Below are 21,754 nucleotides of genomic sequence, written 5' to 3'. Positions count from 1 at the left end.
CCCCTTGAGTGTGGCTCTTCCACAAAATACCAAGTGCGGGTGCACACGTACAGTGCGATTGAAACTTTGTGGCCCATACGCAGCAGTCGGTTTTCGGCTCTCAAAAGAAATTTCAATCTTTGTACTGTTGATATTTGGCTCTGTTGACTAATGAGTTTGCCGACCACTGCCCTATGGGGCTGAACCAGAATTGGGGAACGAAGCTGTAACCCAGGTAGGTGCCCTTGACTGGGAATTGAACCCATAACCCTTCTGTGCTCAGGCCGACAATCTAACCACTGAGCCCACCCGCTAGGGCAAGATTACTCCATTTTCTGCACAAAACTACATGAGGTACTTAGCCTCAGCAGCTTCCAGCATAAAACAGAGCATCATTCCAACTCTACGTGTGAAGGTTGTGGACAGTCCTTCCTGGTCACTCCTCAGCTTTAGGGGGTCCTTTGGTCTCAGGGACAGCTGGCAGCCTTATTTAGCCAACCAGCTGCCCTGTGGTACACAATGTCCCCAATGCTCTAAGTCTGATAGGTGATTCTTTTGTATCCATATACCCAGCAGTTGGAGGAGAATCCAACAGTCCCTTTGGTAGCCTCAGGGTGTCTAAGCGGCCATTCACATCATGACCACCATAATTATGAACCATTGTGTTAGTGAGATACCGCTTTTCCTTTCTTTTTTTTAATTGTTAAAAAAAATAAAACTATCAAATTTAACTAGAGCAATGCTTGCCTCCAGTCACATCAATATATTTATTAAACCCCTTCTGTTTGCCCCTTGAGTTTGAAGTGTTAGAAGAGGGAATACTTAAAAAAACTCTCTGATTATAAAGATTTGATAATGCTGTGGGAAAGAGATTCACACATTTAAAAAAAAAACACATAAAAAGTGATGTAGTATATAATGCACTGAGAGTGGAAATGTTATTTCCTGGTGTTATTACTATGAGGATGGAGTGCGATGGAGGCGATGCCATGGGCAGAGGAGTGGAGAGTGGGGTGTTGGGTGGGAAATTGCTTTCTCCTCCAGCAGGTAAGAGGAAAACCACCAAAGGAGCAGACAGGCTATGCACCCACTGGAGTAGCCACCAGAGACTGACTTGTGACAAGAGAGCTCATCACTTAGGATAAGTGTGACTGGCAGTTTACAGGGTCTTTGCTTCAGTTTGAATGTTGTGCCTGTGTGATTCAGTGAGATATTGAAAGAAAGTGCAGGGGTTAGTCAAAAACCATATATGCATAACACAGACCACTGTGTGGTGATGGCCAGAGGTAAAGGGGGGCTGGCAGGTAGGTGGCGATGGTCAAAGGGTGGGGGCCAGTGGGGACAGAAAGAGGCATTGCTTGGACCAATGGGCACAGGATGCAGTGTGTAGATGATTCTTATTGAGTTGTACACTTGAAAACTGCATGGTTTGGCGAACCTATGTTACCCCCAATAAATTCAATTTTTTTAAAAAGGCCTTCTTTATACTGTGGCTTGGAGCCACATTTTGAACACATTTCATTTCAAGCAGGAGAGGACAGTGGGGGCAGGATCCCTGGGCCCAGGGCGGTGAGAGAAGCAGAAAGGAAGGAGGAGAGAGGCGAGGGAACACTCGCCCAGCCTCTTGGCGAGGGGTATCCGGACCCTGGCGCGGGATGGAAGGGGCGCGGCGAGGCTTGGCCTCAAAGCGCAGCCTCCGCCACCTCCCGGGAGCGGCTAGGGGTCTTGGCGGAGCCCCAGGGAACGTTGACTAGTCCACGAATCAGGGGCACCCGCGTCAGCAGCCACCGCGGCGGGGCGGGGCGGGGACGAGGACGAGTGCGCGTGCGCGGCTCTCGAGGCTGGGAGCGGGTGTGCAGCAGCTGGAACTCGCGGGCGCGAGGCCGGCAGCCTGGGCGGTGGGCTCTAAGTGACGGGCGGCGGCGCAGGGTCCTGACTGTAACCGCGGTGGCTGCTCCAGACGCGGGCGGCGGCAGCGGAGGCGGCCCCTTCGCGGGCGCGATGTGGCCCCTGTTGGTGCTGCTGCTGCTGGGCTCAGCGAGCCGCGGTGAGTGGCCCCGAACCTGGCTCTGCGGATCGCGTCTCCCGCCTCCGCGGATCGCGTCTCCCGCCTCCGCGGCGCCCCGCGGGGTGTGCGCTGTGCCCCGCTGGCCCCGCAGCTCCCTGGAGAGGGTGGCCAGTGCAGGACGCGCGCGCCCTGGACGCCCGGGCGCGAACGTGGGAGGCCCCGCGGGTACTCAGGCGCCCCCTTCCTTCCTGGCTTCCTCTCCCTCCTCTTCATCTTCCCCTGGTGACAGCGGGCTCATCTCCTTCCCCCGCTCTCCACCTCCAGACGCACACACCGAGGAAGACTCCACACCGCGCACCTCACGCGGAAATTAACTAGAGAGAAAGGGCGCGATCGGAGGCGAGTGGGTGGCCGCTGTCAGGGTCCCCCCTCTTTCGCACCCCTCTTCCCTCCTAGGCGCTTAAATGCACTGGGGATGAAGGGGGGAGAGTGGGAGAGCCAGGGCGTCTTGCGATGGAAGTGCGCATTTTGGTGAAGATGGTTATTTATTTATTTATTTATTTTTCGGGTTTGCCCTCCCACATAGGAGGTAAAAGAGGCATACTTGATACAATTAAGTTTTATTTCCAACACACCATTTAATTAGAAGAATCTTTTGTCTCCCCCCTCTCCTTTTTTTTAAAATTTATTAAACCTTAGAAATGGGCTTCTTGGAAACTCTCTCAACCTCCCCACCCCACCAACCACTTTAATCCAGTCCAAAGAGCACATTTAAGTTCCCTCCTGTATTTGGGGAACCATTTAACAGCAATAGATTTCGCTTGAAATAAGAAGACAATAACCCCTAGTCAAAACATATTTGCAACCAACTGGAATTTGGTGTTTTTCCACGTTAAAGGCGTTTTGGCCCCAAGCTTTTGGAAACTATTTTTTAAAAATGTGTGCTTTATAAAAACTGAGGGAAGAATATAATTTTTTGTGTATGGCATATAGCTGTGCCTGTCACAATTCACATGTATAAAGCCTTTTTTTGAATTTTTTCTAATTGAATTTGAGGAACAGTAAACACGAAATTGTTATATTTAATTCTATAATTTCAACTTAATTACATTTAAACTGTTTATTAGCCTCCCTGTGACATTCATAAAGCCTTGTGACTTCAGCTATTTTCAAGATGCTCTTAAGACCCTGCTTACCACTTTCCCCATTCTCCGAAAATACTGGGATGTTGGAGCTGTTTATAGTCACTATGTCTGTTATCTGAAGGGTTGATATTAGATGAAGTAGTGTTCCCTGTCATTATCATTAATGGCTCATTGCTGTTATTATCAAAATAACTAAAATAATACTGCTTTCAGAAACCTGTTTTCTGATCAGAATGCATATTGAACCAGATTATAAATTGTGATAAAATGTCACTAATTCAGACTATAGGCATCAAAAGCTATTCTGAAGAATAAAAACTATAAATTATGTATTCTTTTAAAAACAGGGGTCCTATTTTCAAGTAGATTAGAAAGAACTGCTATAATGTTACTTTTGGGGGTAAGAATTCTGTTAGTAATAGTTAAGATCATATATAATAAGCACTCATTTACATGTAATATTAATGTGCATAAATCCCTATAGAGTCATAGAATTCAGAATTTATGGTGTTTTAGTGTACTTAAGCTAATAATCTAAAAAAGAAAAACAGAATAGAGGCATTATGCATTTGAGTTGTGTTAAGTGTTGAATATAAACCAATGGATTTTTGTTTGTGTTTAATATTTAGTTTTTAAAGGGCATGTGTGAAGAGATGCTAACAGCATTAAAACACAAGTAGTTATAAACCAAGGTATTTGAGAGATTGAATTTAGAATTTAGAATGAAGAAAGTCCATGGACTTTTATGTTCATTGTTACTCAGACTTTGATTTTGCTTTCAGATTCATTTTCAAATGACTGGTAATCAAATGCCATTTACTGATAGCCACTACAGTTTCAGTTGACCTTTGTCGTAAAATAAGTTTTCTAAAATACCCCTTCCATCTAATTACAGGCAAACTGTAGCCCCCAGTTTTGGTTTACAAGATGCAGAATGAATTATTATGCTCCTTCCCTCCCCCATGCCCTATATGTCAAATTATATTTTGATGAAAAGCACATCAGCATTTTCAGTGGAATTCAAAAACTGGTAAATAAAACCTTACTCAAATAATGACAGTATATGAACTGTCAGTAGTTGAATGATTTTTCAGTTTTTAAAATCAAGGATACACATTATTAAAAAACATGTTTATTGTCTTAAGTATTGTAGTAATTTGGCGTGCTTTAAAGAAAATGTTTTGTTTTCTCCTAAAAATATATATTACTTTAAAACACAAGTTGCCATTTTAAGGAAGTAACTGCCTATGTAAAAGTCCTTATTTATGGGGCCGCCCCAGCGGTTTAGAGGCAGTGTGTTAAAGCATTACACTAAATGCCTACTATTAGGACATTTGCTCACGCTGTCATCTGTATTTTGGCAGATGTTTTATATTTGCCACTGAGTTGTTAATGGAGATTGAAGGGCTAGGTTCTAAAGATGAAAAATAGGTGTTTTTCCCAAAATTGATAAATATTCTGAATCCAAAACCATCACTCATATTATTAAAACTGTGAATATTCCTTAATGTTGATTCAACTATGGCTAGTATGGGCATTGCTTTTAATACATTAATGTTATTTTTGTGACACAATTTTTATAAAGCCATTTACCCAACTTTTAGGTTTTGCATTCATATCTTTTTATACAAGATTTAAAAATTCTATATTTTTACATCTTGTGCCTAATACAGTGCACTTTGGCTGTCATGAAGCTACTTTCACTTGTACAGATATTTTTTCTATGATAAAAGAAGAATAATAGTGTAGAATCAATTTTGCTGAACTCATTGTAACACTAAACTAAAAAATACAGAGCACCCAGGATATTTGATTCTGACAGACCTAGACTAAAACAATAGAACCTGGATTTCCCCTTTGTGTGGTTATTTGGAGGTGAAATGGGAGTTAGAAGCCACACCCTCCTCTACTTCCTTCCATATCCATGAAGCAGTTGTATATGACTCCATATCGGGTCATCCCAGGGCCAGCGGATATTTATGCATATTTGAATATATGTCACACTGATGGGCTAAAAGACAAGGCAGGGAATTTGGCAAGTGCAAGGTCTGTCAAAATTTTTTTTTCTGTTTCAAGCTCGTATGAGCCCCCTTGCTATGCTCCAAGCACTTTGCATGGAGAAAATAGTACTGGACATAGAGACACATTTCAGACCCCATGCCTCTTAATAACATAAAATGCAGTTACTTGGAAATAGGGATTTTGTTGTTTTTATCCTTTAGTAGTATTTAATATGTTTTAGATGCTTGATAAGGCCTTAATTCTGGATGGTGCTGCCCTTCCCCCTGTAACCCTAGCTCAACCACTTCAGTTCTTGTAAGGCCACTTTACAATCTAGAGGCAATTACTTTGAGTCAGAACAAAATACACTGTGGAGACCCCCACTTTATCCCAGTCCTTTTCTGATCTCTGTTGAGTTAAGATCTGACTAAATCCTCCTTTTTGACCCTAATTCTAACCCAATTCAGTTTGAGGCTCCAGTTTTTCATTCCAGGGTCAAGGTCTATGGCAAAAAAGATTCATTTCTACCAGCTATCTTTTTACTTCATTTACCTTAGTGACTCCTGGGATTTCTTACCCCATTTTGAACATCCATTCCAAGTGGATAATTAACATCCTACTCAGCTGCAAAAAAATAGTATTGATGTGTAGTGTAGACTCTTCCAACTTCCCTCCTACCATTTCTAAACTTACCGATAATAGCTTAGGTAACCTTCATCACTTTCTCCCTTCTCACCTAGTTTCAGAATTATACCTATTCACCTTTTTAAGGAAAAGATCACCTGTCAACACTTCTTTCACTTCCACCACTTTGGAGACCTACCTAATCAATTTAATTCTTCAGTCATGTATCTTAGATCTTTCCTTCTCCATTGGTTCTTTCACCATAGCTTGCAGACATGCTCAAGTTTTACCCCATATTAAAAACAATCAAACAATAAATAAAATTAAAACAAACAAACAAGAACCAAAAAACCTTGCCCTGTTCCTGTCTTCATACTCCTTTCATTATCACCTTCTCTCTCTGCTCTTTTAGACGGCCAAATTTATTGAAAGAATAATTGCCTCTCCTTTCTCTCCTCCCATTTATCTCCAAAATGCAATATGACTCCTCATTCCACTAGTCTGTTGACAATGCTGCAGATAAAGAAGTTAGTAATCTAATTTTTAATCTAGTGGCTATTTGTACTTATCCCACTTAACATCTATTCTGTCCATATCAAGACGCTTTCTTTGTGTCTACGCGAGTTCTTTGTTGCCTCACCTACTTCTCACTTACTTAATTTGTTCCTTTTTAACTATTTGCTCCATAAACATTGGTATTTCACAACATTTAATTCTCTGATACCTGCTCTGTTGCTTTGCAAGGACTAGCTGGGAAATCTTGTTTATGCTCATGATTTCAATTATCAGCTAAATTCTTGGGGATCCCCAAGTCTTTGTAGCTCCAACCTTTTTTAAATCTAAGTCCTTGGATCTACTGGACATCTTCATTTCATTGTATCACAGGTATTTTAATACTTAGCCTGTTAAATATTAAAAGGATATTCCCTTTAAATCTCCTAAGTCTGTGTACTCAATAATTAATCCACAATCTAACTAGTTATGCATGCTATTTTGGTTAACAACTTTCATTCTTCCCTCTTCTTTCCTCACACTTCCCACATCTGACTTATGTTGATTTTACTTCTTCGTTTTTTTACTTTAATTTTTTGCCTTCTCTCCTGTTGTCATTTACCTGGACTATTGTAGTGATCTCTTAATGGGTCTCCCATTCTTGTCTCCCTCCCTCCCCTCAATTCACTCTTCATATTGCTTTATTATTTTTTTAAATGCAGGTAAATCTGAGTCGTTTGCTATTGCTTATTTTATCAAGTCCAGACTCCTCAGAATTATATTTAAGGAATCATTTCCATATTTCTTAACCATCTTTTCAAGTTCCATTTTCTAGAGATCACCTGAATAATTTCTTGCTTCCAGTTATTAATTTTCTTCATTCCTCTATACATATTACTACTCTGCCTGGATAGTCCTTACTTTTCCATAACATTCCTACTCTTTCTTCAAGATCCAGTTTATACATCACCCTCTACGAAGGTCATTGTTAGGTACATTCATGTAATTTTTAAGGAACTTTTCCATTTCACCTGCAAATCATTTAATTGAGATTTCTCATTGCAATATGTAGCTTCATGATTCCATAATCAAGTCTATAGAAGTAAGAAGTGGAGGGTTCTCTACAAATATGGAAGAAGAATGAATCCTCTCTGATACCATTTTTGGATATTCCTTTCTTGGAATTCATACTTTACATTTTTTACATTCATAAGGAATGTAATGAATCATACTTGCTGGACCCTGGGTTAAATCCATAGGCTACCAAATAAAGACATTGTCCTTGCTTTTCTAACTTTTCTCCTAATGGGGAACCAGTTAAATCAAGTATTAATTACAAGATTCAGTAATAAGGGTAGTGACAGCAATTGAGAGGGAATGATGGGAGCAATAAGGAGAGGATGGATAAGGTTGAGTAGTGGTAGGGAAGGGGAACAGGATTAGACATCCCAACTGTGCTTTAGCAGGAAGAGCCAAAGTTAGTCAACTCTAGCTGCCACTTATTGAACATTTGCTAAGTATGTGAAATACATTGAGATAAGAACTTTGTGTTCCTTATCTCATTAAATCTTAACAAAATCTCCAGGAGGTATATGCTATCACTTCTCATTATATAGATGAGGAAGCTGAGGTGCAGAAGTTAAATAATTGCCTAAGGTTATAACTCTAGAAGGGGCTACGTCTCCATCCAATGTCTGACTCCAAAATGTGTTCTCTGACCCTTTAGTGTCAGAGTGACAGTTATGGGCCTCTAGGCTGGGGGAACATGTGCAAAAGCATGGACATGAGAGCACATATGCATATTCATGGGATTTTAAGAAGGTCATTATAATTGGACCTTAGTTTGGAAATGAGGAAGGACAGCAGGTGGGGCTGGACAGGGCCTTGAAGGACCTACTTTGTATTCCAGCTAATACACTTACAATTTAGTCTGAAAAGAGGGAGGGGGGTTATTAAAGTATAGAGAGCAAGAGAGTGCACATTTGCATTTAGAACATTTGTTTCTGGAACAGTGGAAAGTACACTGGGGCTGGGATGGGGAAATGTGGAAGCTGGAGTCAGGGAGCTACTTAAATGGCAGTAGTTCAAGGGAGAAATGAGAAATGTCTAATTCATTCATACAATCCGCTTTGAATTTAGGAACTATTAAATAGGCCGAGTCTACCAAAAATTCTCCATGGCTAAAAAGAGGGAAGAATCCAGCATGGTTTTTATTGACTGATAGATAATAGGAAATACTTGAGGGAGGTGAGGATTTATAGGGAGGGTAGGAAGAGGGAAAATTGATTTTTGGACATGTTGACTTTGATGTAACAGTACTAGGTCCAAGTAGAAATGCTCAGCACACAGGTGGCTTCCCCAGGTCTTGAGGAGAAAGGTGGAACCTGGTTAAATAAAAATGTGTAGTTAGTTAGAACCATGAGTACGGGTAAATACTGGGGGAGGCAGTGCTGACTATGAAGCCTTTAGGAACACTAATATTTATTGTGAATCACGGAATAGGTTTCAATAAGGAAAGGAAGCTGGGATGGCTGAACAAAGCAGTAGAAGGAAATTCAGAATCCAGAGATCTAAAGGCCAAGGGACAGGCACAAGGAAGGAGCTGCCCAGGGCTCAAGAGCTGTGGACAGAAAGTTGGGACAGAAAGTGAACTATACAGATTAAATTTTTCACAAGGGATTGTTGGTGGCTTTGGCAAGAGCTGTTGTAGTGAAGTTGAGGTGGAGAGATGGCAGCCAGGTGGCAGAGATTTAGGAAATGAAATGGAAGTGAAGAAATGCTTTTAGATTATTATTTTAGGACTAGTGGCCTGGTGCACGAAATTCATGCACGGAGTGGGGGTTCCCTCAACTCAGCCTCCATCCTCTCTAATTGGGGATCCCAGAGGGATCGGGCCTAAACCAGCAGTCAGACATCCCTCTAGCAATCTGGGACCACTGGCTCTTAACCGCTCACCTGCCTGCTTGCATGATCGCCCTTAACTGCCTCTGCCTGCCTGCCTGATTGCCCCTAACTTCTCTGCCTGCCTGCCTGATCACTCCTAACCTCTCTGCCTGCCTGCCTTATCACCCCTAACTGCCTCCCCTGCCAGCTTGATCTTGCCCCCAACTGCTGTCCCCTGCTGACCTGATCGCCCCCAACTGCCCTCCCCTGCCTGCCTGATCTCACCCCTAACTGCTCTTCCCTGCTGGCCTGATCCCCCCTAACTGCCTCTGCCTGCCTGATCACCCCCAACTGCCCTCCCCTGCTGGCCTGATCTTGCCCCCAACTGCCCTCCTCTGCTGGCCTGATCTCACTCCCAATGGCCCTACCTCTGCTGGCCTGGTTGCCCCCAGTTGCCCTCCCCTGCCAGTCTTATCATCCCTAACTGCCTCTGCCTTTGCCCTCACCACCATGGCTTTGTCTGGAAGGAAGTTGGACGTCCGGAAGATGGCCGGTTGACCCAGTCTAATTAGCATATTACCCTTTTATTAGTATAAATAGATTATATAGGGTAGGATTGCTTAAATGGGGTGAGGGAAGCCTTTTTCAGCAGGAGGAGATGCTCTTGGCAGATAAAAACACATAATCCCTATATCTGGACTGATAGCCAGCCATATGCACTATACTACCAAACTGATCATTAAAAAATTGAATCACTTTCTTACACCTTATACCAAACAGCTGTTGCCCTTAAAACCCCTCCTCAGGCCCCACCTTAGGTTCTGACTTCACAGTTCACCCAGATTAGGTTCTGATTGGTCAGTTTCTGTGGCAGTCAGCGTCAAAAGCTCCGCCTCCTAGGCAACCATTGGCTCCTTGCAGTTCACCCAGGTTTGGTTCTGATTGGTCGGTTTCTATGCCAGTCAACATCTCTGGGCCTATCTGGGCCTGATTAGAGAGGGGGGCTGATAAGCAGCCACCCCAGGCTGCTGGTGAGCAGGCTGAACTGCTGACCTCTCAGAGAGAGGGAGAGAGGCTTGGCTACTGGCGAGGTCTGGAGAGAGAGGCAAGGCCTGATCAGCCCCACCTCTCCTCTGAGAGGTCAGCAGTTCAGCCCGCTGGCCAGTCCTTACCCACCCAAGCCTGCTGTGCGCCAGCCTGGCCTTCAGTCATTCCTTCAGTTGTTTTGGATGTTACAGACCCTGGCTATTTATATATATAGACTAGAGGCCCAGTGCATAAAATTCGTACATGGGGGTGTGCACTTTGTGTCCCTCAGCCCAGCCTGCACCCTCTCCAATCTGGAACCCCTCAAGGGATGTCCAACTGCCCGTTTAGGCCTGATCGCAGGCCTAAAGGGGCAGTCGGACATCCCTCTCACAATCCAGGACTGCTGGCTCCCAACTGCTCGCCTACCTGCCTCCCTGATTGCCCCTAACCACTTCTGCCTGCCAGCCTGATCACCCCCTAACCACTCCCCTGCCAGCCTGATTGATGCCTAACTGCTTCTGTGTCAGCCCGATTGCCCCTAACTGCCCTCCCCTGCAGGCCTGTCCCTCCTCACTGCCCTGCCCTGCAGGCCTGGACCCCCCAACTGCCCTCCCCTGCTGGTCCGATCACCCCTAACTGCCCTCCCCTGCTGGCCTGGTCACCTCCAAATGCCCTCCCCTGCAGGCCTGGTCCCCCCACAACTGCCCTCCCCTGCCAGCCATCTGGTGGTGGCCATCTTGTGTCCACATGGGGGTGGCCATCTTTAACCACATGGGGGTCGCCATCTTGTGTGTTGGAGTGATGGTCAATTTGCATATCACCTCTTTATTATGTAGGATGCTTGGAAGGAGAGAGACAAACATGAGGGATTTTCTAAAGTTGATGAATATTTGAGCTTATTTTTAAATGTTTAAAAAGAAACAAAACCAAAACCTATGTAAGTTTAATAGGGGCATGTGGGAGGCTGATAATTAACTAGGAAAGTCCTTGAAGATATTGATGGGTGGGGAGGCAAAAATGGAAATTAGCTTTCAGGTAAAGGGGTTCATTTCTAAAGATGAAGATTGGGGATGTGTGGGAGAGAAATGTGGATTGTTGGATTTACAGGTAAATTTATAGGTGGAGAGTATTTGAAGCTTCTGGCTTCTCATCTGGCATCTCATCTGGCATCACTGATGGACTCAATTTGAATCCTCCTAATAAAATAGTAATATGCAAATTGACTGTCACTCCAACACACAAGATGGCCACCCCCATGTGGACACAAGATGGCTGCCACAAGATGGCTTGCAGGGGAGGGCAGTTGTGGGCAATCAGCCCAGCAGGGAGGGCAGTTAGGGGTGACCGGGCCGGCAGGGGAGGACAGTTGGAGTGGGGGACCATGCCAGCAGGGGAAGGCAGTTAGGGGTGACCAGGCTGGCAGGGGAGGGCAGTTGGGGGAGACCAGGCCTGCAGGGGAGGGTAGTTAGTAGTGATCAGGCCTGTAGGGGAGGGCAGTTGAGGGGAGCCAGGTCTGCAGGGGAGGGCAGTTGGGGGAGACCAGGCCTGCAGGGGAGGGCAGTTGGGGGGACCCAGGCCTGCAAGGGAGGGCAGTTGGGGGGGAAGGCCTGCAGGAGAGGGCAGTTGGGGGGACCCAGGCCTGCAAGGGAGGGTAGTTGGGGGGAACCAGGCCTTCAGGGGAGGACAGTTGGGAGGGACCACGCCTGCAGGAGAGACCAGGCCTGTAAGGGAGGGCAGTTGGGGAGGACCAGGCCTACAGGGGAGGGCAGTTGGGGGAAACCAGGCCAGCAAGGGAGGGCAGTTAGGGGTGACCAGGCCTGCAGGGGAGGGCAGTTGGGGGCAACCAGGCCAACAGGGGAGGGCAGTTAGGGGTGACCAGGCTGGCAGGAGAGGGCAGTTAGGGACAATCGAGCCAGCAGGGGAGCAGTTAGATATCAATTAGGCTGGCAGTGGAGTGGTTAGGGGTGATCAGGCTGGTAGGCAGAAGCGGTTAGGGGCAATCAGGCAGGCAGGCAGGCGAGTGGTTGGGAGCCAGCAGTCTTGGATTGTGAGAAGGATGTCCGATTGCCCCTTTAGGCCTGTGATTGGGCCTAAGTGGGCAGTCAGACATCCCTCAAGGGGTCCCAGATTGGAAAGGGTGCAGGCTGGGCTGAGGGATATACAACCCTCCCTCCCCCTGTGCATGAATTTTGTGCACCGGGCCTCTAGTATATAATAAAAGCCTAATATGCAAATAGTCCCCTCAACCAGGAGTTCGACCTGGAGTTTGACCGGGAGACTGGGAGTTTGACCTACCTCTATGACGTGAGCTGACCACCAGGGGGCAGCACGGAACATGTGGCTGATATTTAACTAGGAAAGTCCTTGAAGATATGATGGGTGGGGAGGCAAAAATGGAAATTAGCTTTCAGGTAAAGGGGTTCATTTCTAAAGATGAACAGTGGGGATGTGTGGTAGATAAATGTGGATTGTTGGATTTACAGGTAAATTTATAGATGGAGAGTATTTGAAGCTTCATTTTTGCCTCCCCACCCATCAATATCTTCAAGGACTTTCCTAGTTAATTATCAGTGGGTGTTGGCGAAGTGCTGAGACCTCTCTCTGGCTACCTGGGGGCGGGGGTGACAGAGATGGAGGTGTGGTGAGAATGCTGGGTGTTTGCTGAGCTCACTCTCACTCCACCCGCTACCCTCCCCTGGGACGCCAGGGCTTGTGTGCCAGGAAAGCCCCCGTGCTCAGGTGCTGGGTACCTGTGAGGAGCCCACCCTGCACTCATTCAGCCTCTTCTGGGTGAGCCGGGCCACAGCCGCCAGCACCACAGGGGTTGGCCAGGCTCCTTGTGGGTTTGAGCAGGAGCTGGTCTGCGAGGCTGGCCAGGAGAGAGCACACTTCCCACCTGGCTTCCACGCAGCGCCACTAGGGGCCCAGAGGTCCACATTGCACCCAGACCAGCGGCGTCCCGCCGTGCTCACTGCATCTCCCCATGGGGACTCGGGCGCCGTGACTCAGGCAGAGGGAGTCGTGTGGGAACCTGGGGGTCCAGATGCTGCCCAGGGCCCGGAGGTCAGCTGGGACCTGCCCTTCCATGCCAGATGCTTGTGCTTCAATTGTCGGCCAGGCCTAGGGACTACACCCGTGCATGAATTTCATGCACAAGGCCTCCAGTTAAGAAATAAAAAGAGAGGCTGCTTTGGAGAGTATGGAATAAGCTCCTGCAGAAGGAGAGAGAGTTAAGAGCTGTTACAGAGGAGAGAAACTTTACATGGAACATGTGTAAAAAGATTGAAGACCACCCAAGTGGCCGGGGACTATGACACTTTTCTGTTGTTCCCCAGGTAGCAACACACATTTTCCTAGAAACCTGTAAGACTGATTCCTGTCCTGTCCTGTCCTGTCCTGCCCTTCCAGAGCACTTTGCTCATACAGGAAGGATCACACTTACATAATCCTGTGTTATAAAAAGTGCATTTCATTCCACCAAATCAGAATTGGAAGCTTTGAAAAGATAAGTCATACTCTCCCCATCTGCCCATCATTGTATCCACACATCCTATCACAATGTTTCAGATGAGGTAATTCTCAGTAAATGTTTGCTGCATTTTTAAAAATTCCAAGCCATATATTGAGCCTTCTCTGCAACCACATGTTGGCTGTCTTCAGGACTATAGAAAGAGATGGTTAGGTTGGTGATTGGTATTCACAGAGATTGTAGAGTCCAGTATTTTTGGCACTCAACATAAAATAATTTTCCATTTCATTTTTAATTTATTGTAAACCCTGACATTACTGATGGTTATATTAATACCTTTCTATTTGATTCAGACCACTGTAAGCATATCTTGATTATTCAGAATTTTGTTACTCATGTTAGTTATTTGTGTTCTTATATTTGTTCTGTTTCAAATCTTTTCTTCAATTTGCTTTTCCATCAGAAGGCTGTAGGCAAAAGAGAGAAAACCCAAATCAGATATTTTTATTACTTTTAGTATTTAAATAAGTATTTATAGAAGTGAAGTTGTGGTTAATAGTTGGTAGGCTGACATTTTTGGACTACCCTTATTTATTAATTACTAGAGGTCCAGTGCACGAAATTTGTGCACAGGTAGGGTCCTTAGGCCTGGCCGGCGATCAGGGCCGATCAGGGTCTTCCAGCTGCTGGCCAGGGCCTCCCTTCCCAGCTTCCGTCTGCTGGCCTGGACCTTCCTTCGTTCCACACAGCCTCCTGGTGGTTAGTGAACGTCATAGTGAGAAATCGAACTCACTGTCTCCTGGTCGAACTCACAGTCTCCTGGTCGAACTCCTGAGGGGACACTTTACATTTTACCCTTTTATATATATAGACTAGAGGCCCGGTGCACAAAATTTGGCCTGACTGCCTCTCCAATCTGGGACCCCTCGGGGGATGTTCGAGCCAGGGATCGGGCCGAAACCGGCAGTCAGATATCTCTCTCACAATATGGGACTGCTGGCTCTTAACTGCTCACCTGCTTGCTTGCCTGATCACCCCTAACTGCCCCCCTGCCAGCCTGATCACCCCTAACCGCCTTTGCCTGCCAGCTTGATTGTCCCTAACTGCCCCCCTGCTGGCCTGCTCGCCCCTCACTGCACCCCCTGCCAGCCTGGTTGCCCCTAACTGCCTGCCCTGCTGGCCTGGTCACCCCCAACTGCTGCCCCACCAGCCTGGTTGCCCCCAACTGCCCCCCCGCTGGCCTGGTCACCCCCAACTGCCCCTTCTGCCGGCCTGCTCTCCCCTCACTGTACCCCCTGCTGGCCTGGTTGCCCCTAACTGCCTTCCCTGCTGGCCTGGTTACCCCCAACTGCTGCCCCATCGGCCTGGTTGCCCCAACTGCCTCCCTCTTCTGGCCTGGTCACCCCTTGCTGCTGCCCTCTGCTGGCCTGGTTGCCCCTCACTGCACCCCTGCTGGCCTGGTCACCCCACGCAGCCTGTTGATTAGTCGTTTGTTGTCCCTCACTAATCCCCCTGCTGGTCTGGTCACCATGCAGCCTGCTGGTCAGTTATTTGTTCGTCCCTCGCTAACCCCCCTGCTGGCCTGGTCGCCCCATGCAGCCTGCTATTCGGTTGTTACTGTGAGTGCATCCTGACCAATTTGCATATTACCCTTTTATTAGTATAGATAGTGCAAGGGTTATTCAAGTTATGGTTTACCCAGGTCAATTTTATTTTAATTTTATTACCAGCACTAATTCTACTAGTATTTAAATGGCTTCAGCTATGAGATTTTGCATACTACAACAAATAATGTAGTGCAATTAGTTCTTTCTGTATTCTGTTGGAAATCCATTCTCTAAGCATAAGTTATGAAATTGTCCAGTGTTTGCCAACCACTTTTTACTTACCAAGAGTATTCTAAACACCTTTACTAGGATAACAGAGCTCTTCACTTGTATCTTTTATTAAAGGATAATTTTTAGAAAGTAATATCTTGACTTAAACAAATATAAAATGACCATGTGTCAGAGACTTAATTCATGCATTAATAAGCAAATAAGCAGGATGGTAAGACCATCTTGGCTTTTAAATAAAGTTGGAAGAAAAGACACATGTATAGGCAACCAGGAAAGCTGTAATGAATTAGTGAATATATGCAATTGGCCAACATCCTTAGGGCAGTAACATGTAATTTAAAAAAATCCTGTCTTCCAGATCAACCAAGGTACTTGTATGCATATACGCATAACACATGGACACAGACAATAGGGTGGTGAAGGCTTGGGTGGGAGATGGCTAGAAGGGGTCAATGGTAGAGAAAGGGGGACATATGTAATACTTTCAACAATAAAGATTAAAAAATAAAATATACAAATTAAAAAAGAAAACAAACAAACAAACAAAAAACCCTTAAAATCCTCTCTTTTACCAGGTGGAAATAAATTACACAACAACGTTTATTTCTCTCTCTATGGACATGAGTCATTTACATTACTCTCAGTTTTCTACAACTTACAAAATTGTAAAATAGCTCAGTCAAACACAGTGAAAGGCACAGTCCTTATAGAATCAGATATTCCCAAAGGATCTGTAAGACAATCCCAATGCTCCACTGAAAGGACACTCAGTAATCCTTTTGTTCATTTCAAAATTGTGCAACGTATTTTCTGACACTTTCCTTCTTTTCTAATTCCAACATCAAAACCACGTTTTCTCTCCTTGTTGTACACGATAGCCTCCCCCTCAATGCTTCTATCTCAGGGGAAATAATTCAGAACCCCAAGGTTTTGAAAAACGCAATTGGAAGTCTGGGATGGCTATAAGTGTAGAGAACTGGGAAGAAGTGAACTTGTGAACCACAAGCTTAGTTCAGATGGCAAATTTCCCAAAACAAAACAGTTTGCACCTCCCAGTCAGAGAAGGTCTAGATCAAGCAAGTTAAACTCAAAGGCTAACAGGGGCTAAATAAACAAGGTTTAAGTTTATGTGGGCTGCAAAATAACAAAAGCTTCAGTTTTCATGGAAACGTAGGTTTATTTCAGTAGGGACATGCTGAATACAAAGGGCTGAAATAAATGAGTGATCATTAACATAAAATAATAGAAAATTTTAATAAAAATTAATATATTTTTTTCTTGAACATTAACTTACCAGATACTGAATAACTGCTGGTCAGTCATTTGGAAATCAATAAGTGTACTGCAAATAAACCTATTTTTCTTGTTCTCTGAAAGTGAAATATTTCCTGTTCTGCACACCAAACAAGTCAGTACAAGACTAATGACGTGGCAATAGGCTGCTAAAATATTCGCTGCTAGTATTAGTGGAGAGAAATGGTGCACCTGCGCATAAGGTGCTTAAGGGAAATTAATGCAACACCATTATAGTAACCAGTCATTAGCAAACATTGTAGTTTGTTATTAAGAATCCTATATAATAAAAGGCAAATATGCAAATTGTCCCCTCAGGAGTTCAACCGACTGGAAGTTTGACCGCTCACTATGACATGCGTTGACCACCAGGGGGTGGTGCGGAATGAAGGGAGGCCCCGGTCGGCAGCCAGGGAAGGAAGGCCCCAATTGGCCCTGATCGCTGGCCAGGCCTAGGGACCCTACCCATGCATGAATTTCATGCACCAGGCCTCTAGTTATGTATAAAACGATATAGTAAAAACTAAGTTACAAAATTTTTATTAAAACATTTCCTACATACCATTATATTGACTGGGCCACAAAAATATTTGTTGTGGGCTGTGAGTTTGACATGCTTGGTCTAGATTAGTGGTCAGCAAACTCATTAGTCAACAGAGCCAAATATCAACAGTACAACGATTGAAATTTCTTTTGAGAGCCAAATTTTTTAAACTTAAACTTCTTCTAATGCGACTTCTTCAAAATAGACCAGGGGTGGGCAAACTTTTTGACTCAAGGGCCACAATGGGTTCTTAAACTGGACCGGAGGGCCGGAACAAAAGCCTGGATGGAGTGTTTATGTGAACTAATATAAATTCAAAGTAAAGGAGCGGAGGGGAGAGCAAGAGAACCCTCCGCTCTTTCGGCTCCGGATAGAACAGCCGAACGGGCCGGATCCGGCCCGCGGGCCGTAGTTTGCCCACGGCTGAAATAGACTCACCCAGGCCATGGTATTTTGTGGAAGAGCCACACTCAAGAGGCCAAAGAGCCGCATGTGGCTCGCGAGCCACAGTTTGCCGACCACTGGTCTAGATCATTCCATAAAAATGTTGTTTGCCCAGTTTTTAGAGTATTGCTGAGAGGGCACTTGTCTATGTATTTGCTCCTTTGATACTTGCCATAATTCTGTGAAGTAGTCCGGTGTTCATTCTGATCCTTTACTTGCAGAGAGTAAACCAAGGCATAGAAAAGTTAAGTGAATTGCTTAAGGTCACATCCTGACAAGGGACAGGTAGCATTTCTACTCAGGCTTTCTGAACATTGTCCAGTTCCTATTTCACTATGCATCCTAGCATTCAACTAAATGGGCATTTACCAAATACTGTGTTCCTAGAAAATAACATCCTAAGCCAGCCGTGGGCAAACTACGGCCCGCGGGCCGGATCCGGCCCGTTCGGCTGTTCTATCCGGCCCGCGGAGCTGAAAGAGCGGAGGGTTCTCTTGCTCTCCCCTCCGCTCCTTTACTTTGAATTTATATTAGTTCACACAAACACTCCATCCATGCTTTTGTTCCGGCCCTCTGGTCCAGCTTAAGAACCCATTGTGGCCCTCGAGTCAAAAAGTTTGCCGACCCCTGTTAAGCCCTTGAGTTTTATTCCCAATTTATTTAGAAGAAAGAACTGTAAGGATGAACTATTAAAGCTGATATTTATATTTGTTAGTGCTTTGTGTTTTTTGTTTTTTCAGGGAAAGTCCAACTAACTACCTAGATAAAAGAGTTGATAAATGGCTGAAAAATATGGGGAGAACTATAATTTCTCCACAATCTTAAACATATTAGATGAAAGATGAGTGATTGCATTTACCTTCCCAATCCCTATTTTGTAAGACATCTGGTAGTTTATCCTATTGAGAAGTGTTTAATAGAATATACCATATTTATTAGCAGTATCTATTCTTGTCTTCAACTTGTTTCTTAGCTTTATTTTGAGTGGTTTATGGTTTTTAGGAAGAAGGAATACCTGTAACGTACATTTGGAAATTGTTGTTCTATAATGTCAATGAAATATGGGAGTGAGACAGTGCCTTTCAATCCTATCTAATAAAGAGGGAATATGCTAATTGACCCTCTCGCCATTGCAAAGATGGCAGCGCCCACAGCCAATAAGGAGGGAATATGCTAATTGACTGCCCCCCTCAAAGATGGCGGTGCCCACAGCCACAAGATGGCGGCGCCCAGTCACCTCAGCCCCACTAGGGCCCGGCCTTGCCGCGCACTTGCCTCTGGAGTCCCCCAGTCCCCTCAGCTCCCCAGCCGCCCAGGGCCAGGCTGAGGAGCAGGCAAGCCTCAGATGGCAGCTACCCAGCCAATGCCCAACGTGCAGGCAAGCCTTGGATGGTGGCAGCCCAGCCGCCCAGAGCCGCCCGAGGCTCAGGTAACCAGGGCCGGCCAAGGCTTGTGCTGCCGGCAGTGGCAGCAGCAGAGGTGTGATGGGTATTGCCTTCCCCTGATCGCTGGGTTGCCTCCTGCCCCTGAGGGCTCCCGGACTGTGAGAGCGGGCAAACCGGGCTGAGGGACCCTCTCTCCAGTGCATAAATTTTCATGCACCAGGCCTCTAGTTGTATATAATTCTTTATAGTATTTGCATTCCAAATGTCCATTGCTGAATGTATATTGCAATGGGAAATAGCCACAGAGAATATTTTTTCTCCTTAGCATCCTAAGACTTCCCATCTTAGAGGAAAGATGTGATGTGGTTCATCCTATTTACTTTTTATATTAAAGTACAGTATAGCTCAGAGGTGGGCAAACTTTTTGACTCGAGGGCCACAATGGGTTCTTAAACTGGACCGGAGGGCCGGAACAAAAGCATGGATAGAGTGTTTGTGTGAACTAATATAAATTCAAAGTAAAGGAGCGGAGGGGAGAGCAAGAGAACCCTCCGCTCTTTCAGCTCCGCGGGCCGGATAGAACAGCTGAACGGGCCAGATCCGGCCCACGGGCCGTAGTTTGCCCACGGCTGGTATAGCTCAACACATTGCTTGGAAATGCAACCTAAAGATAGAGATACTCTTCATATGGGTTTAGCAAGTTCTGTTTGGAGGCAGTATATAGAAGTTGAGACTGAATATAATATTTGGTTTGATTTTCTGTTCAAAACTTTCCCGTGGTAAGGACAATATTTTTCTATGCACATCAGTGAGCAACAATGATGACTTCAAAGCTTCTGATGCCAAATACTACATCTGCATGTTCCTTGTATTACTGAAAATGAATAAGGAAAAGTTACGATGGTGTCTACCATCTGTGCATGTTAATATTAAAATAACTTGTTTCTCTTTTTCACCTGGTCTGCCTTCTCTCTATAGCTGCACTGCTAACTTAAGGGGACAATTGAAGCCTTGCTCTTTTATCTTAAGGATTTGTAACATCCCTAAGATCTTATGCTATAGAATTCTATAATGACATGAAACTATTTTCTTTTTCTTTTGCAGGTTCAGCTCAGCTAATATTTAATATAACCAAATTTGTAGAATACACCGCTTGCAATGAAACTGTTGTAATTCCATGTGTCGTTAATAATGTGGAGGCAAAGAGCCTGAAAGAAATGTTTGTAAAGTGGAAATTCAGAGACACACACATTTTCTTCTATGATGGAGATAAAAATGAATCCAAGCCCACCAATAACTTTTCAAGTGCATACATCATTCCAGAAGCACTATTAAGTGGCATTGCCTCTTTGAAGATGGACAAGAGCAATGCTATCCCAGGAAACTACACTTGCGAAGTAACAGAATTAAGCAGAGAAGGCGAAACCATCGTAGAACTAAAATATCGTGTTGGTAAGAATTTTATAATCTTTTCTTTTATTTGTCCTGCAGTAACCTGATCCTATTAGAAATGGGGCACAATGGGACTAGGATCTCCTTTGAATCAAGAAGTAGGTTATGACTAACAAATGATTATGTAATATTCAGCAACTTTAAGATCATGGGTTTTACTTGCTCTTCTACTTTTCATAATAAAACTCCTTTGCTGTTTGTTGTTTGTGTATTGTCAGGTTCTCAAACTTTTAGTCTGAAAACTATTCTGTTGGGGTGAGGAGTCCTGGCGTCATTTAATCTGCATTTTTGGTTGCTGCTCTCAAAAGTACTATCTTTCATATGATTAATTTTCCATGATCTTTCCTATTATGTAGCTTTGTTTTAAAAAAATTATTACCTGCACTTTGGTCAAGGGTGAAATGTCCCAGCCATGCTCCAGCTGGAAAGAATAGATTAGAAGAATTGAGAGATTAAAAATGAGGTTACAATGATGTTTTCTTGAGCTTTCCTGTGTTCAGCCTTGCTATGGTGCTCTTTTTCTTGGCCAAGATGTGGGAGGGCTAGGGATCCAATAGAATTAATTTGAATTCAGCCTTGGTTATAGCACCATGATTGTGCCCTTTCTTCACAGACTTGGGCTGGTGAGTTGCATAAAGCAGTAAAGCTAGCTGAAGTAAACAATCTGCTTTCTTTTCTAGGCCTTGCCATGCCAGCTGGTTACGTTAACCACATACAGGTGCATACTGACTTTGTATTTTGAAAGCTCTATTTAGAACCACTAGACATATTACTGCTCTCAGGACTAGACAAGCCTTTGAGAACCTCTGCTTTAGATGGGATCAGACCATTCAGTTGAACCAACTATTTGCCTTTTATTGTTCTAGCGTTTCCTGTTATGAAATGTCTATTACCAGATTGGGAATGGGGTGTTCATTCTGATGGAATATTTTGACATTGCTTAGGAATCAGGAGATTTGGTTACATCCCTATTCTGCAACTTAACTATTTATATCTGTTGAACTTGAGAAGTTACTTCACTGAGTCCAAGTTACCTCATCTCTAAAATGGGGATGAAGCCCTAGCTGGTTTGGCTCAGTGGATAGAGCATTGGACTGCAGACTGGAAGGTCCCAGGTTCGATTCCTGTCAAGGGCACATTATAGGGTTGTGGGCTCGATCCCCAGTAG

At 44.7% G+C, this 21,754-nt stretch overlaps 1 protein-coding gene across 6 annotated transcripts in view; it reads left to right on the top strand.

Annotated features, from left to right (window-relative positions):
* Positions 1 to 1,771: 1,771 nt before the first annotated feature.
* Positions 1,772 to 21,754, top strand: part of CD47 (CD47 molecule) — a 62,207-nt gene continuing 42,224 nt past the window's right edge. For 5 of the 6 annotated variants that reach the window (XM_080657318.1, XM_080657317.1, XM_080657316.1 and 2 more), the window contains exons 1-2: positions 1,772 to 2,026; positions 20,239 to 20,586. In XM_080657318.1, coding sequence (XP_080513444.1) covers positions 1,981 to 2,026; positions 20,239 to 20,586 — 394 coding nt within the window. In that variant the 5' untranslated portion in view covers positions 1,772 to 1,980. The remainder of the gene's footprint in view (positions 2,027 to 20,238; positions 20,587 to 21,754) is intronic. The other variant, XM_080657319.1, reaches the window with a different exon arrangement.

This window comes from Plecotus auritus (assembly GCF_963455305.1).
Source record: "Plecotus auritus genome assembly, chromosome: 2".
Lineage (NCBI taxonomy): Eukaryota > Metazoa > Chordata > Mammalia > Chiroptera > Vespertilionidae > Plecotus > Plecotus auritus.
Note: the sequence above shows the minus strand (reverse complement) of the source record. Positions and strands in the feature narration are given on the sequence as shown.